At 37.1% G+C, this 17821-nt stretch overlaps 1 protein-coding gene across 1 annotated transcript in view; it reads right to left on the bottom strand.

Annotated features, from left to right (window-relative positions):
- The window catches only part of AK9 (adenylate kinase 9), a 218214-nt gene that overhangs the window by 49448 nt on the left and 150945 nt on the right, over positions 1-17821 (bottom strand). Inside the window, exons 24-25 of the mRNA XM_012438434.2 lie at positions 7282-7494; positions 3397-3657 (exon numbers count right to left, since the gene is read on the bottom strand). Of these exons, the coding sequence (XP_012293857.2) occupies positions 3397-3657; positions 7282-7494 (474 nt within the window). The remainder of the gene's footprint in view (positions 1-3396; positions 3658-7281; positions 7495-17821) is intronic.

Here is a 17821-nt window from a genome sequence, read left to right as displayed (position 1 = left end):
AGAGAGGGCTTGAAATGCTCCAACACATAGCAATGATAAATGCTCAAGGTGATGGATATCATAAATACCCAACTTGATCCTTATACATTCTACGTGTGTAACAAAATATCACATGTACCCCATAAATATGTACAATATAAATTTAAAAACCCCAAAATCTATATTCATAAATAATACTATATTACATGGTTTATTAGAATGAGAACTGTTTTTATCTCGAGGTCATTGTTTTATACTGTTGCTTATAAACATTTAAACATTTGAGCTATTTTCTTTAAACCAATTATTTAATATGGTTAGAAATATAGGTTGGTGCAAAAGTAATTGCAGCTTTTGCCTTTAAAGTAATGGCAAAAACTGCAACCACTTTTGCACCTATCTATAGTAAATAATATTTACTGTAGCTAAGAGGAATTATTAGTAATAATATGATTGATATTCATACATGGCCTTGGGGTCATATCTCATTACTTTTTGCTAAACCTTGTTCAATTTATCACACACACGCCTATAAGGCTTAACTGATTTTTATTATTTGTATTATAATTATACGGTATTATCTCTCCAAACTGGATCTTGTTTATGGGATAAGCCAAAGAGGCAGCCATCTGAAATACAAACTATAAGAGGATTATAATATAATAACAAATAGAAAGCATTGTGATAATTAACTCAGGTCAATTCTCTCTAAAGTAGGACCACCCCTGAATGGATAGTAAAAAAACAACTGTTCTTACAAAAATGAAACTATTTTTGTTGAGTACTTTCATTTCCCAAATTCTAAAACTGAATAGAGAGGGTACAATAAACTGCTGCCTACCAGGAAGTAGAATTAATTTTACTATCTAAAATAGAATCCCTTAATTGCTTTCTGAGAAGTTAAATAATTCAGAAAACAGTAAAGAAAACCAAACAAAAAACTGTAGAAAAGCAGGAGATATTTGTTGCATTTTAAAATCAAAGACTTGTTAAATTAAAAAATCTGGATTGCTATACTTTTTTTTTTTTTGAGATGGAGTCTCACTCTGTTGTCCAGGCTGGAGTGCAGTGGTGAGATCTTGGCTCACTGCCTCCTGGACTCAAGCGATTCTCCAGCCTCAGCTTTCTGAGTAGCTGGCATTACAGACTTGTGCCACCACGTCCAGCTAATTTTTGTATTTTTAGTAGAGATGGGGTTTCACCACATTGGCCAGGCTGGTCTCAAACTCCTGACCTCAGTGCTCCACCTCCACCTCTGTAAGTGCTAGGATTACAGGTGTGAGCCACAGTGCCTGGCCTGATACACATTTTTTAAGTTAATAGTATATCAGTTTCTCCCAAACTCTACTAAATATAGGTGAAAAACATTTAAAGAATATGTCTGAAGGCCAGGCACAGGTGGCTCATGCCTGTAATCCCAGTACTTTGGGAGTCTGAGGTGGGTGGATCACTTGAGGTTAGGAGTTCGAGACCAACCTGGGCAACATGATGAAATCTCGTCTCTACAAAAAATACAAAAATTCCCTGGGCATGGTGGTGTGCGCTTATAGTTCCAGCTACTTAGGAGGCTGAGGTGAGAGGATCACTTGAGCCCAGGAGGCAGAGGTTGCAGGAGCCAAGATTGTGCCACTGCACTCTGGCCTGGGAAAGAGAGGGAGACCCTGTTTCAAAAACAAACAAAAAAATATAAAGAAAAAGAAAAAGAAAAAAGAATATGTCTGAAGAGGTGCTTCATTACCTACTAGAACACCATATGTCACTCATTAGCCAACCCTTCTTCAACTTTGAGTGTTACATATAACTGTACCTGGATCATTTGAGAACAAATGGCCCATCTATATCAGAAATGGTTAAAATGTGAGTTAGAATGAAGAACTTTCATTTCATAATTCCAGATAGAAGCCATGTAAGAGGTTAATATGGTTTGGATCAGCATCCCCACCCAAATCTCATGTGGAATTGTAAGCCCCAATGTTGGAGGTGGGGCCTGGTGAGAGGTGATTGGATCATGGTTTCTTATAAATGGTTTAGCACCATTCCCCGCTTGGTACTCTCCTCACTGTAGTGAGTGAGTGCTCATGAGATCCAGTGGTTTAAAAGCATGTGGCACCTCCTGCCTCACTCTCTCTTCTTCCTGCCCGGGCCATGTGATGTGTCTGGTCTCCCTTCACCTTCCACCATGATTGTAAGTTTTCTAAGGCCTCTCCAGAAGCCAAGCAGTTGCCACTATGCTTCCCGTACAGCCTGAAGAATTATGAACCAATTAAGCCTATTTTCTTTAAAAATTACCCAATCTCAGATATTTGTTTATAGCAATGAGAGAACAGACTAATACAGAGGTGGTACAAGTTTTCTGATAAGGCATCATTAGAAATTAATATTTTGAGATCTCCACTAAAGCTGGGGCAGATTTTTATGCTATTTCATAGAAATCAGAACACAATAATAGAAAACTTTATTGTCTAAGTCAAATATACCAATACCATAGTTCCAAATAAATGCTACACAACAGCCTTGTCAAGGAAAGTTTTTCTGATTTGTATTGGAGTCATATAAAACTCAGTACTTTATATTCTAGAAGAGCAGGAAGAATTGTGTTTAGCATATGACAAATGTGACTCTTTAAATGACTTTAATGGGCTTTTTCCTCTTCTTAGAAAATTTATAGAGTTTTATACTACTACTTCCCAGAGTGGCACCAGTAAGCACAGCTGTCTGCAGAGATTACTACTGCCAGGCCGGTGGCTCATAACTGTAATCCCAGTACTTTGGGAGGCCAAAGTAGGTGAATAGTTTGAGTCCAGGAATTTTAGACAAGCCTGGGCAACATGGCAAGGCCCCCATCTCTACAAAAAATACCAGAATTAGACAGGCATGGTGGTGCACACCTGTAGTCCCAGCTTTTTGGGAGGCCAAGTGATATAGTTTGACTGTGACCTCACCAAATCTCATCTTGAGTTCCTAAGGTGTTGTGGGAGGGACCCAGTGGGAGGTAATTGAATCATGGGGGGCAGGTCTTTCCCATGCTGTTCTCGTGATAGTAAATAAGTCTCATGAAATCTGATGGTTTTATAAGGGGGAGTTTCCCTGCACAAGCTCTCTCTTTGCTTGCCGCCATCCATGTAAGATGTGACTTGCTCCTCCTTGCCTTCCGCCATGACTGTGAGGCCTCCCCAGCCATGTGGAGCTAACTGTAAGTCCATTAAACTTTCTTTTGTAAATTACCTGATCTTGGGTATGTTTTTATTAGCAGCATGAAAATGGACTAATACACCAAGGCAAGAGGTCATGTGAGCCTGGAGAAGTTGAGGCTTTGGTGAACTGTGATTGCACCACTGCCCTCCTGTCTGGTGACAGATTGAGACCCTGTCACAGCAACAACAACAACAACAACAAAACAAAAAAAGAGATTACTACCTGCTTCTTTGTATTTTCTTCCTCAAGTTTGACATTGGCCTGAATTGCAAACTCTTCAAGTTCTTGTTTGGCAGCTTCTTCATCCTCAGAATCTTCCTCAAATTCAGGTCCCACTTTCTTTTCAGTTTTGAGTAGTAGTTTTTCTTGAAGAACTTCTTCAAACTGAATGTGAAAAATGTTCAATTTTTCTGCCAACTGTCTTCCACACATAGTTTTGCCAGAGCCATGGGGGCCAACAAGGCATATTCTTAATGGAGGAGCCTGCCACAGTGGGGTGGGTCAGGGAGGGGTGGGATAAAGGGAGAGTGAAGGAAAAGCAGTTTTGAGTAATTTAGAATACATAAGACTTATTAACTGCCCTCCTTAAGACTGGATAGGAATGATCACATCATGAGCTCAAGGATGTTTAAACATTAGGATTTCAATTAACATAATTAATTCCATCAGCATTGGTCCTCAGGGAGCATCAACAACCATATAAGATTATCTTGGGATCATATGCCAAAAGGCATTTAATAAAATAGAGTTTAATTATTTCTATTTTTGACAAAAGTTTTAATTAATACAAAATGGAAAGATACTTTCTTAGATAATAAAAAAAACTCTCTACCAAACAGAAAGCTCACTAATAAAAAAACTTTAGAGTCTTCTCCATTTATACCGGTAATCTTCATATAGGACTCACAGTTGTATGGATTATCCATGGGATGCTGAAACTGTCAAGAACAATGATGAGCATTGGAATGAAGCAGCAGCTAAGTCTTCTGTGATTGTGGGGAAATACTATGAAATTGGTAGGTGAAAGCAGCAAGGAAGAATGGGGGTTGTTGATGCATCTGAGTAGGAAAAGCCTCAAAGGGGCTGAAGTTTTTGCAAGGGAAATGGGAAAAACAGAATGACATGAAATTATATAGCTGCAGCCTCACATCATACTCTTAAATCACATTTTTAACCCCTCAGTGACAAAATTGCTGGAGTAACACCTCACTCATCCATCAGTTAAACCTATGGCAACTAGGGTTGTCTGGTGCTCAGACTGTATTAAGGTACCCTCTGGTAGGGAAGGGAAATGTTTCTGGAAAACCCAGTGCATTTTCCCCTTTGCAGAACTATGGAAATACAGTCAAGATTTCAGGATCTTATCCACTGGATTTGTGTAAAACAAGGTAATAGATCACAAACAGCAAACCAGACTAAGTGGAAATTACAGCTGAAAGCAACGACAACAGAACAAGACAAATGACCACAGTACTTAAATGACCCCCAACGTCAGTGGATTGGGGCTTCTTTGTGAGGGCACAACCATCCAGATATTTCAGTAGTCTCATGCGCACTATATAAAAAATTGAGGTTCATGAAAATGGCCCAAATTATACAGAAGAGTTTAGATTGTGTTCCATGTGTTCATTTTAAGAAGGCATTGATATTATCAAAAGTTATAAGGCAATATATTGTGATGTATATACCTTGCTCCAGTAATCCCATCCCAGGGAATTATAGCATAGCATAGTAGTAAAATCATTCAAGAAAACTAAAATACTTATAGCCAATTCATTTTCTACAAAAGCACCAAACACATACATGGAGGAAAGGATGGTCTCTTTAATATATGGTGCTGTGAAAAATGGATATCCATATGCAGAAGAATGAAACTAGATCCCCATTCTTTCACCATATACAAAAATAAACTCAAAATGGATTAAAGACCTAAGTGGAAGACCTGAAACTATAAAACATTGGAGAAGTGCTACAGGACATTGGTCTGGGCAAAGATTTTCCAGATAAGACCTCAAAAACACAGGCAATAAAAGCAAAAATAAACACAGGATTATGTTAACCTAAAAAGCTTCTGCATGGCAAAGAAAATGACATAGTAAAGAGAACCTATAGAATGGAAGATAATATTTGCAAACTATCTATTCAACAAAACTAACCAGAATATATAAGGAACTCAAACAGCTCAGTAGCAAAAAACCAAATAATCTGCTTTAACAATGGGGAAAAAGAAGACCTGAACAGACATTTCTCAAAAGAACGCATACAGATGGACAACAGGTATATGAAAAAATACTCAGTATCACTAATCATCAGGGAAATGCAAATCAAAACCACAGTGAGATATCATCTCACCTCAGTTAGGATGGCTATTATCAAAAAGACAAAAAATAGCAAATGCTGGTGAGGATGTGAAGAAAGGGGAAGAACTGTACGCTGTTGTGAAAATGTAAAGTAGGACAGCCATTATGGAAAACAGTATGGAGTTTCCTCAAAAATCTAAAAATATGAGGGGTCTTCAAAAAGTTGACAGAGAATGCATATTATGACAAAACTATGCATGGATTCCCTTTTTGCACCGAATAAACTCATATTAACTTGTTATAACATGTCTAAACAGGATATAGTTTGAGGCATTAAGAAGAATGAGACATCAGTTTGAAAACAGCCCCTATAGAGCAACATTAGTTCTGCTAAAATTGAAGCAAGAATAAACATCAAATTTATGGTGAAGCTTGGGAAGAAGAATGGTGAAATCATTGATGCTTTATGAAAGTTTTTAGGGCAATGCCCCAAAGAGATCAGCAGTTTACAAAAGGACAATTTGTTTGAAAAAGAGATGAGACAATGTTGATGAAGTTTGCAGCAGCAGACCATCCGCATAAATTTGTGAGGAAAAAATTTATCTTGTTTGTGGCCTAATTGACAAGGACTGATGATTAAGAGCAGAAACAATAGCAAACACATTAGACATCTAGATTGGTTCAGTGTACAATTTTTCTGACCGAAAAATTAAAGTTGAGCAGTTTCTACTCAATGAGTGCCAAAACTGTTGTACCCAGATCACCTGCAGACAAAACCAGAGATTTCAATGGAAATTTTAAACACTTGGGATCAAAATCTTGAAGCATTTGTTTGAAGAATTGTAGAGGAGATGAAACATGGCTTTATCAGTATGATCCTGAAGACAAAGCACAATCAAAGCAATGCCTACCAAGAAGTGGCAGTGGTCCAGTCAAAGCAAAAGTGGACTGGTCAGTCGCAAAGGTCATGGCAACAGTTATTTTTTGGAGGCTCAATGCATTTTCCTTGCTGAGCTTCTGAAGGGCCAAAGAGCAACAACATCTGCTTATGATGAGAGTGTTTTGAGAAAGTCACCCACAGCTGTCACAGAAAAATGTCCAGGGAAGATTCACCAAAGTGTTCTCCACTATAACAATGCTCCACTAAAAAATGACTGTTGGATAGCCATGGTGTCAATAGCCACTCAACCAATTTTAAATTGGTTTAATTGATCAGGGAAAACTCCCTTCAGGGACTACATTTTTGCAATCCAGCCTACCAGTGTCAGTTCTCACTCCTGAAACTCAACCAATCAAGACAGACTTACCCCTATAACATTTCTCTCGGTGTGAACCAGTCAACAGCATTGTCACCAGAGTAATCTTACTTCTATAGATGATGTCAACCCACTTATGCCTCTGAAAGTTCACCAATCCCTGAATTCCACTCTTCTCCAAAATCCTGTAGAAGATCATCAGCCTGCTCTGCTCTGAGAGACTAACTAGCATGGATGGCCTCACTATAGTAAGGAATTAATCCAGCTGTGGGGTTTGTTTGTGTTTTTGTTTTGTTTCGTGTTGTTTTGTTTTTATTTCAGCTAAGAAGGCAGATGCTAAGTGCTGGTTTGACACAAGTCATTGCTACAGAAATCAAAATAGATAATTATTTTATGTTATATTCCAAAGTGTTGTTCTTTGAACTTGGATATTTTATTTATATTGTAATATCAGATTGGGGACTTCACCCTTAAGTAAATTGATGATGATTGGTAATCAGTCCTGAAAAAATCCTGTGGGAGCAATCATTAGGATAGGAGTACTGTTTCACCTTCAATGGTTCTTTATAAGCCACATATTCCTCAGGATGCTCCAAAAACTTTTCTTTAGCCTCAGCACTTGAAAAGTAGTAGATCTTTTCTCGATATTTAGCTGCTTCTTCCGTGTTTCCTGGTTGTAGGATGAAGTTTTCTTTGAGGACCACTGGACAAAAGTGTTTTGTGTCTCCCAAATGCCTCTTTCTCTCCTTAATTTTATCTTCACCCTAGGAACATATTCAAAGTTCAGAGAACATTAAATTAAAAAGTATTTTGATGCAGAGAATTTTTTAAAAAAATGATTCTTTAATAATATTTAATCTGTAGCAACTTGAAAACAATCCACAAAAGGCCAATCCTTATATTATTTTAATTAATTAAAGATCAATTTCTCATATATTACTCTAAGTGCACATCCTAAGTTTCTTTATTTTCATGAGGAAAATAAAGCAGCACTGATAATGAAGGTGCCCCCAGTACTCTACCAACATAGATGTAATGAAAAACTCTGGGATGTGTTGATGCTGGGTCATTGTGAGGTCAGTTTATAAACCAGAATTATTCCCCAAAAGTAAAAGTTGAGTCAAGATCACAACTTCTTACCATGGCAAATTAAATGAGAGATGCCTCGGGATGTACTTCGTTTGTTATTAAGTGGATATATGATCAAATAATAATTTGGAAATATCCTATTTAGCTCAATTGAAAGTGTAAAATGTATTTTCATTTATGATAAAGAAAATATGTGTAAAGTCCTTTAAGGATTCTTTCAATTTATTTAAAGTAAGGGAAATACATTTAAAAAACATTTTTTTATGCTATAAAATACATGCTTACTGTAAAAATATTCAGAACACTCACAATGTATAGAGTGAAAATCTCCTTTCACCTTTCTTCTTCCAATACTATATTAACAGATTCTCCTGCCTTAGCCTCCCGAGTAGCTGGGATTACAGGCATGTGCCACCATGCCTGGCTAATTTTGTATTTTTTTAGTAGAGATGGGTTTTGCCATGTTGGTCAGGCTGGTCTTGAACTCCTGACCTCAGGTGATCTGCCCACCTCGGCCTCCCAAAGTGCTGGGATTACAGGTGTTAGCCACCACACCTGGCCCTACGTTAGCATTCTTAATAGTTTTCTCTCCCAGACTCATTAAACAAATCCTACCAATATACATATAAATATATATATATATATATTTAGACACAAATATAGTATTTTTAAAAATACAAATTGAATACTTTACATACTTATTTACCTCATACTTTTTTCATAAAACAAGATATAATAAACTTACTGTAAAGGTGAAAAAATGAGACTAAACTTTCCTTACACTATTCTTATTTGATATTTATATCAGCATATGCAAGCTCTGGCTGGGTGCAGTGGCTCAGGCCTGTAATCCCAGCTCTTTGGGAGGCCGAGATGGGTGGATCACCTGAGATCAGGAGTTCGAGACTAGCCTGGCCAACATGGTGAAAACCAGTGTCTACTAAAAATACAAAAAATTAGCCAGGTGTGGTGGTGGGCACCTGTAATCCCAGCTACTTAGGAGGCTGAGGCAGGAGAATCGCTTGAGCACTAGAGGTGGAGGTTGCAGTGAGCCGAGATTGTACCACTGCACTCCAGCTGGGGTGACAGAGGGAGACTCTGTGTCAAAAAAAAAAAAAATGCAGACTTCAAAATGAGCTGAAAAATAATTATTTTTTTTCCTATGATGCTAAAAAAAACACAGGGAATTATCTAATCAACGAAGGTGTATATAAGAAATGACCTACAAAGCTTTCCCCATCTAATATTTTTGTTTAGCTTTTATCTTTCTTCCTAAGCCCATATTTTAGTAATTCCTTTTTTGGGGGGTAAAATCCTTTCAAGTCCCTATAATTTTTTTTTTCATTTAAAAAATTTATTTCTTCTAATAAAAGGAGGTGGGATCTACCGGCAGAACGTGCAGGTTTGTTACATAGGTATACATGTGCCATGGTGGTTTGGTGCACCTATTGACCCATCCTCTAAGTTCTCTCCCCTCACACCACAATAGGCCCTGGTGTGTGTTGTTCCCCTCTTTGTGCCCACGTGTTCAACTCCCACATATCAATGAGAACATGCAGTATTTGGTTTTCTGCTCCTATATTAGTTTTCTGAGGATGATGACTTCCAGCTCCACCCATGTCCCTGCAAAGGACATGATCTTATTCCTTTTTATGGCTTCATAGTATTCCATGGTGTATATGTACCACATTTTCTTTATCCAGTCTATTATTGATGGGCATTTAGGTTGATTCCATGCCTTTGTTATTGTAAATAGTGGTGCAATAAACATATGTATGTATGTGACTTTTTTTTGAGACAGAGTCTCGCTCTGTTGCCCAGGCTGGAGTGTAGTGGCATGATCTCAGCTCACTGCAACCTCTGCCTTGTGGATTCAAGCAATTCTCCTGCCTCAGCCTCCTGAGTAGCTGGGATTGCATATGCCCACCACCACACCCAGCGAATTTTTGTATTTTTAGTAGAGAAGGGGTTTTACCATGTTGGTCAGGCTGGTCTTTAATTCCTGACCTTGTGATTTGCCTGCCTCAGCCTCCCAAAGTACTGGGATTACAGGCATGAGCCACTGTGCCTGACTGTGCATGTGTCTTTATAGTAGAATAATTTATATTCTTGTAGGTATATACCCAGTAATGGGATTGCTGGGTCAAATGGTATTTCTGGTTCTAGATCCTTGAGGAATCACCACACCATGTTCCACAATGGTTGAACTAATTTACACTCCCACCAACAGTGTAAAAGCATTCCTATTTCTCCACAGCCTCAGCAACATCTATGGTTTCCTGACTTTTTAATAATTGCTATGTTGACTGGTGTGAGATGGTTTTTCATTGTGGTTTTGATTTTGTATTTCTCTTATGATCAGTGATGTTGAGTTTTTTTTTTTTTTTTTATGTTTGTTGGCCACGTAAATGTCTTCTTTTGAGAAGTGTCTGTTCATATCTTTTGTCCACTTTTTGATGTTTTTTTTTTCTTGTAAATATGTTTAAGTTGTTTCTAAGTTCTGGATATTAGAGCTTTGTCAGATGGGTAGATTGCAAAAATTTTCTCCCATTCTGCAGGTTGCCTGTTGACTCTGATGATAGTTCCTTTCTCTGTATGGAAGCTCTTTAGTTTAATTAGATCCCATTTGTCAATTTTGGCTTTTGTTGCCATTTTCTTTTGGCATTTTTGTAATGAAGTCTTTGCCCACGCTTATATCCTGAATGGTACTGCCTAGGATTTCTTCTAGGGTTTTCATGCTTTTGGGTTTTATATTTAAGTCTTTAATTATTGGAGATCCTGCAAAGAAGTCCCACCCACAGAGGAAGGATGGATCTGGGTTAGACTTGAAGAGGTGCTCTGGCCAAAGACTGCCACAGGTGGTGTGTTGGGCTGTGGGGACAAGTCTTGGGACCAAGCTGTCCAGCCTCCTTGGTTCCAGCAGGGCAAAAGTGCAGCATGGAGCTATAGAAATATAAAACCATGTCATCTGCAAACAGAGACAACTTGACTTCTCTTCCTATTTGAATACTGTTTATTTCTTTCTCCTGCCTGATTGCCCTGGCCAGAACTTCCAATACTATGTTGAATAGGAGTGGTGAGAGAGGGCATTCTTGTCTTGTACTGGTTTTCAAATGGAATGTTTCCAGCTTTTGCCTATTCAATATGATATTGGCTGTGGGTTTGTCATAAATAGCTCTTAGTATTTTGAGATATGTTCCATCAACACCTAGTTTATTGAGCATTTTTTAACATGAAGGGATATTGAATTTTATCAAAGGCCTTTTCTGCATCTATTGAGATAATCATGTGGTTTTTGTCTTTGGTTCTGTTTATGTGATGTATTATGTTTATTGATTTGTGTATGTTGAACCAGACTTGTATCCCAGGGATGAAGCCAACTCTATCATGGTGGATAAGTTTTTTGATGCACTGCTGGATTTGGTTTGCCAGTATTTTATTGAAGATTTTTGCATCGATGTTCATCAGGAACATTAGCCTGAAGCTTTCTTTTTTTGTTGTCTTTTCCTGGTTTTGGTATCAGGATGGTACTAGCTTCAGAAAATGAGTTAGGGAGGAGTCTCTCCTTTTCAATTGTTTGGAATAGTTTCAGAAGGAATGATACCAGCTCCTGTATGTATTTCTGGTATAATTCAGCTGTGATTTCATCTGGTCCTGGGCTTTTTTTTTTTTTCTTTGGGTAGGTTATTAATTACTGCATTTTGCCTTTAATCTCCTTCTATTTACTATTTTTGTTTTATTTTGCTGTGCTTTTCCCCATGTTCTTGAGTTAAAAGCTTAATTAATTTTCCTATCTTTCTTGTTTTTCAATTATTAATTACTGCCTCAATTTCAGAGCTTGTTATTGGTCTATTCAGGGATTCAGCTTCTTCCTGATTTAGTCTTGGGAGGATATAAGTGTCCAGGAATGTATTCATTTCTTCTAGATTTTCTAGTTTATTTGCATAGGGGTGTTTATAGTATTCTCTGATGGCAATTTTTATTTCTGTGGGATCAGTGGTGATAGCCCCTTTATCATTTTTTATTGTGTCTATTAGATTCTTCTCTCTCATTAGTCTAGCTAGTGGTCTATCTATTTTGTTAATTTTTTCAAAAAACCAGATCCTGGATTTGTTGATTTTTTGGAGGGTTTTTTGTGTCCCTATTTCCTTTAATTCTCCTCTGATCTTAGTTATTTCTTGTCTTCTGCTAGCTTTTGGATTAGTTTGCTCTTGCTTCTCTAGCTCTTTTAATTGTGATGTTAGGGTGTCAATTTGAGATCTTTCTAGCTTTCAGATGTGGGCATTTACTGCTATACATTTCCCTCTTAACACTGCTTTAGCTGTGTCCCAGAGATTCTGGTACATTGTCTCTTTGTTCTCATTGGTTTCAAAGAACTTCTTGATTTCTGTGTAATTTCATTATTAACCAGGAGTCATTCAGGAGCAGGTTGTTCCATTTCCATGAAATTGTGTGGTTTTGAGTGAGTTTCTTAATCCTGAGTTCTAATTTGATTGCACTATGGTCTGAGAGCCTGGTATGATTTCTGTTCTTTTGCATTTGCTGAGAAGTGCTGTACTTCCAATTACGTGATTGATTTTAGAGAAAATGCCATGTGCTGCTGAGAAGAATGTATATTCTGTTTATTTAGGGTGGAGTATTCTGTAGATGTCCGTTAGGTCTGCTCAGTTCAGAGCTGAGTTCAAGTCCTGAATATCTTTGTTAATCTTCTGTCTCATTGATCTAATATTGACTGTGGGGTGTTAAAGTCTCCCACTATTATTGTATGGGAGTCTACATCGTTTTGTAGGTCTGTGAGAACTTGCTTTATGAATCTAGGTGCTCCTGTATTGGGTGCATATATATTAGGATAGTTGGCTCTTTTTGTTGCATTAATCTCTTTACCAATTATGTAATGCCCTTGTCTTTTTTGATCTTTGTTGGTTTAAAGTCTGTTTTATCAGAGACTAGGATTGCAACCCCTGCTTTTTTATTTATTTATTTATTTATTTTTGCTTTCCATTTGCTTGGTACATCTTCCTCCATCCCTTTATTTTGAGCCTATGTGTGTCTTTGCATGTGAGATGGGTCTCCTGAATACAGCACACTGATAGGTCTTGACTCTTTATCCAATTTGCCAGTCTGTGTCTTTTCATTGGGGCATTCAGCCCATTTACACTTAGGGTTAATTTTGTTATGTGTGAATTTGATCCTGTCATCATAGCTGGGATTCCAGTAGCTGGGATTACAGGCATGTGCCACCATGCCCAGCGAATTTTTTTTATTTTTAGTAGAGACGGGGTTTTGCCATGTTGGCCTGGTTGGTCTTGAACTACTGACCTCAAATGATCTGCCCACCTCGGCCTCCCAAAGTGCTGGGATTACAGGTGTGAACCACCGTGCTCGGCCAACTACCTGTAATTTAAAACAATCCTCTTTTTTTAAATATGCCTCTGTCCTTCACTACCCACTTTCTTTTTTGAAGAAATTGAGTCTCACTCTGTTGCCTAGTCTGGAGTGTAGTGGCACGATCACAGCTCACCACAGCCTTGAACTCCTGGGCTCAAGTCATCCTACTGCCTCAGTCTCCCAGGTAGCTGGGACTATAGGTGTGAGCCACCAGGCCTGGCTCTATATGCCCATTTTTGTTTTCAGTGTTATTTATGGATTCTTCTTTTTACTTGATTCAACTTGCCAGAAGTTGCTATTTTATTGCTTTTATCAGTGAACCAACTTTTCATTTTTTAACATTTAGTATACTATTTTTATTTTATCTTGTTTTCTTATTTCATTATCTTTTGTCTTTAATCTCCTTCTATTTACTTTCTTTGTTTTATTTTGCTGTGCTTTTTCCTGTGTTTTTGAGTTGAATGCTTAATTATTTTTTTCCTTCTTTTTTTTCAATAATACACTTAAAGTAGGATTGGTAGACTTGGCAAATAAAAATACAGGCTCCCTCATTACATTTGAATTTCAGATAAAAATTTTTTTTATCTGAACTCAAATTTTTTTGATATAAGCACATACCATGCATACAAAATTATCTGAAACTCAATTTAATTAGGAACTGTGTATTGTATCTGGCAGCTCTAAATTTCTACTTCTGCCATACCATGAAGATTTTATGTGTGGTTTAAAAATAATTGTTCATGTTTATTCTGTAGTTTCCTTATTGATTTCCTATTTAACTCACTAGCATTTAGAAAAAAAAAACCATGTATATATTTTAAATATTTCAAGTGTTTATATTGAGGGAATGGGGAAGTGCTATACTCTGGGGTTAATTTTTTGTTTTATTGCATTGTAGTAAGAGAATGTGGTCTGGTTACAGACCATATTTTTGCTTTTTAATCTATTGTGATTTTCTTTGTGAACTACTGCACGAGCATTAAAGAGAATGTTCATTCTCTATGGATACAGAGTTCTCTATGAGAACAAATTTATTTAGAGTATTTTTCAAATCCCGATTACATTACTTTTTGCCTATGTGATCTGTCAATTCTGAGAGATACGTTAAGGGACTCTACTAAGACCATACTGCAGTAGCATCATACTCTGTATTTCTAAAATTTTGCTTCATACATATTTGATGTGCTATTTTGTATGTAAAGATTTGAAATTGTTAGACTACTTACATTCAGTGTTTCTTTAATTAGTATAAAGGATCTTTTTTTTTGTTCTGTTTTCATGTATTTCTCAAGTTCTATTTTTACTGAATGTCATTTCTTCTTTTTTTGTTAATATTTGCTGTTTTAAATCTTGATCTATTTGAATCCTTTTATTTTAACAGTGAAGGGTCTACATTTTTTGACTCCAGTTTTGTCTTATAATGAGTTTGCCTAGATTCCGTTGGCTTTCTTACATAGAGGTATTAATTTCATAATGCTGCTTAACAAATTACCACAAATATACTGGCTTAAAACAACAAACATTTATTTTCTTACAGTTTTGGAGATCAGAAGCCCAGGGAGTTTTAAGGGGCTACTGTGAATGTGTCGGCAGGGTTAATTCCTTCTGGAGGCCCCAGGGGAGAATTCATTCCTCCCTCTCCAGCTTCTAGGGTTGGCTCATGATCCTTTTCTCCATCTTCAAAGCCAACTTCAAAGTACCTTCTCTCTGACTTCCTGTCTTCCTATTATAAGGACCTTTGTGATTACATTGGTCCATGTGGATAATCCATGATAACACCCTCAACTCAGGATCCTTCATTTAATCACATCTGCAAAGTCTCTTTTGCCATATAAGTTAACATTCACAGATGTCAATTCACAGCTTAGGACATGGACTTCTTTGGGGTGCCATTATTCTGTCTATCACAGTAGAAAATATTATCTCCTACAAATAAAGATAGCTATGTCTTTCTTTTCAATCTGAATGCCTTTTATTTCTTTTCCTTGTCTGAATGCAGTAGCCAAACCTTCAGTATAGTGTTGAATAGAAGTGGTGAGAGTGAACATCCTTTCCTTGTCCTCATCTTAGGAAAAAAGCATTCAGTCTTTTACCCTTAAGTATGACATTAGCTGTTAGTTAGAGACTTTCTGTGGATACTGTTTATCAAACTGAGGAAATTCCTTCATTTTCTTTTTCTTACAAGTAATAGATGTTAAATTTTGTCAAATGCTTTTTCTATATCTATTAAGGTGATCATGTTTTCTCCCCTTAATCTGTTAATATGATGAATTAAATTGACTGCTTTTCAAACATTAAACTAACCTTGAATTTCCAGGATAAACACCATTTGGTCATGGTGTATTATTCTTTTTGTGTATTTTTAGGTTTGATTTGCTAAAATTTTGTTAAGAAAGTCTGTATCTATGTTAATGAGATACTAGATTGCAGTTTTTCTTTTCTTGCTTTCAATGTCTTTGGTTTTGGTATCAGAATAATGATCTCATAGAATGACTAGGAAGTATTCTCTCCTCTTCAAGTTTCTGGAACAGTCTGTATAGAATTAGTTTTATTTTTTTCTTCAACATTTGGCAGAATTCATCAGGGAAGCCACCTGTGTCTGGCTGCTTTCAGCTTTTGTATGTCTAACAAAGTCTTTAGTTTGCCTTTGTTCTTAAAAGAGAGTTTCAATAGACATAAAATTCTGGGTTGACAATTTATTTTATTTTATGTTCTTTTTGAGATAGGGACTCGCTCTGTTACCCAGGCTGGAGTGCAGTGGTGCAATCTCAGCTTACTGATGCCTCAACCTCCTGGACTCAAGCAATCTTCCCACCTCAGCCTCCTCAGTAGCTAGGACTTACTTACAGGTGTGCACTACTATGGCTGGCTAATTTTTGTGTTTTTTGTAGAGATGAGGTTTTGCCATGTTGCCCAGGCTGGTCTTGAACTCCTGAGCAGAAGCAATGAGCCTCCCAAAGCGCTGGGATTACAGGCATGAGCCACTGTGCCAGGCTGACAGGTTTTTTTCCCTTCAATACATTAAAGATGTTGCTCCACTCTCTTCCTGCATTGTTTTTGATGAGAAGTATGTTGTCATTCTTATCTTTGTTCCTGTGTATGTGGCATATCTGTTTTCTCCTTTATTTTTAAAACTGGTTTTGATCAATTTGAATATGATGTACTTGGTGCTATTATAATATTTTCATGTTTCTTGTGCTTGGGCATATTGAGTTATTGGGCATATTGGATCCGAGAGTTTGTAATTTTTTCAAAATTTAGAAAAATTTGGCCATTATTTCTTCAATCCATCTCACACATGCTTTCTGTGGATCTGAACTATATGTACACATGGAGCATCACTAATCAAAAAATCTGAAATTTGGAATGCTCTACACTCTGAAACTTCTTGAGCACTGATCTGACACTTAAAGAAAATGCTTACTGTAGCATTTTGGATTTCAGATTAGGAATGCTCAATGGTATGCATTGTGCAAATATTCAAGAATCTGAAAATGTCTAAAATTGAAAACAATTCTGGTCCCAAGCATTTTGTATAATAGGCTGCTTGAAGTTGTTCCACAGATCACTGATGCTCTTCTCATTTTCTTTTAGAATCTTTCCTCTGTTGTTTCATTTTGGATAGTTTCTAATGCTATTCCTCTTGCAGTGGATAAACTACAGTCATACCATTAATGTATATTTCATTTCCTTTTTTAAAAATTTCTTTATTATTATACTTTAAATTCTAGGGTACATTTGCAGAACGTGGAGGTTTTTTGCATAGGTATACACGTGCCATGGTGGTTTGCTGCATCCATCACCCCATTATCTACATTAGGTATTTCTCCTAATGCTATCCCTCCCCTATTCCCTACCCCCTGCTGTCCCTCCCCTAGCCCCCCACCCCCTGACAGGCCCTGGTGTGTGATGTTCCCCTCCCTGTGTCCATATGTTCTCATTGTTAAACACCCACTTATGAATGAGAACATCGGTTTCTCTTCTTATGTCAGTTTGCTGAGAATGATGGTTTCCAGCTTTATTCATGTCCCCGCAAAGGACATGAACTCATTTTTTTATGGCTGCATAGTGTTCCATGGTGGACATGTGCCACATTTTCTTTATAGAGTCTATCATTGATGGGCATTTGGGTTGGTTCCAAGTCTTTGCGATTGTGAACAGTGCCGCAATAATCATACTCATGCATGTGTCTTTATAATAGAATGATTTATAAACCTTTGGGTATATATCAAGTAATGAGATTGCTGGGTCAAATGTTATTTTTAGTTGTAGATCCTTGAGGAATCGTCACACTGTCTTCCACAATTTCATTTCATATATTGTACTTTTCAATCTTAAAAGTTCAATATAGGTCTTTATTATATCTTCTATATCTCTGCTTAAATTTTTGAGCATGTAGAATAACAACTGTTTTACTGTCCTTGTCATCTAATTCTAAGAACACCTTTGTCAGTTCTGAATCCATTTCAGTTGATTACTTTTTCTCCTCATTGTGAGTCATATTTTTCTGCCTGTTTGTAACTCTCGTAATCTTTCAGTGACTGCTAGAATTTTACTTTGTATTCCCATAAATAGTCTTGGGCATTGTTCTTGGACACAGTTAGGTTACTTGGA

This window comes from Aotus nancymaae, unplaced genomic scaffold, assembly GCF_030222135.1.
Source record: "Aotus nancymaae isolate 86718 unplaced genomic scaffold, 86718_ANA_hifiasm-v0.15.2.pri h1tg000040l, whole genome shotgun sequence".
Lineage (NCBI taxonomy): Eukaryota > Metazoa > Chordata > Mammalia > Primates > Aotidae > Aotus > Aotus nancymaae.
The sequence above is the reverse complement of the archived record's forward strand: the minus strand, read 5'-3'. Positions and strand labels throughout refer to the sequence as shown.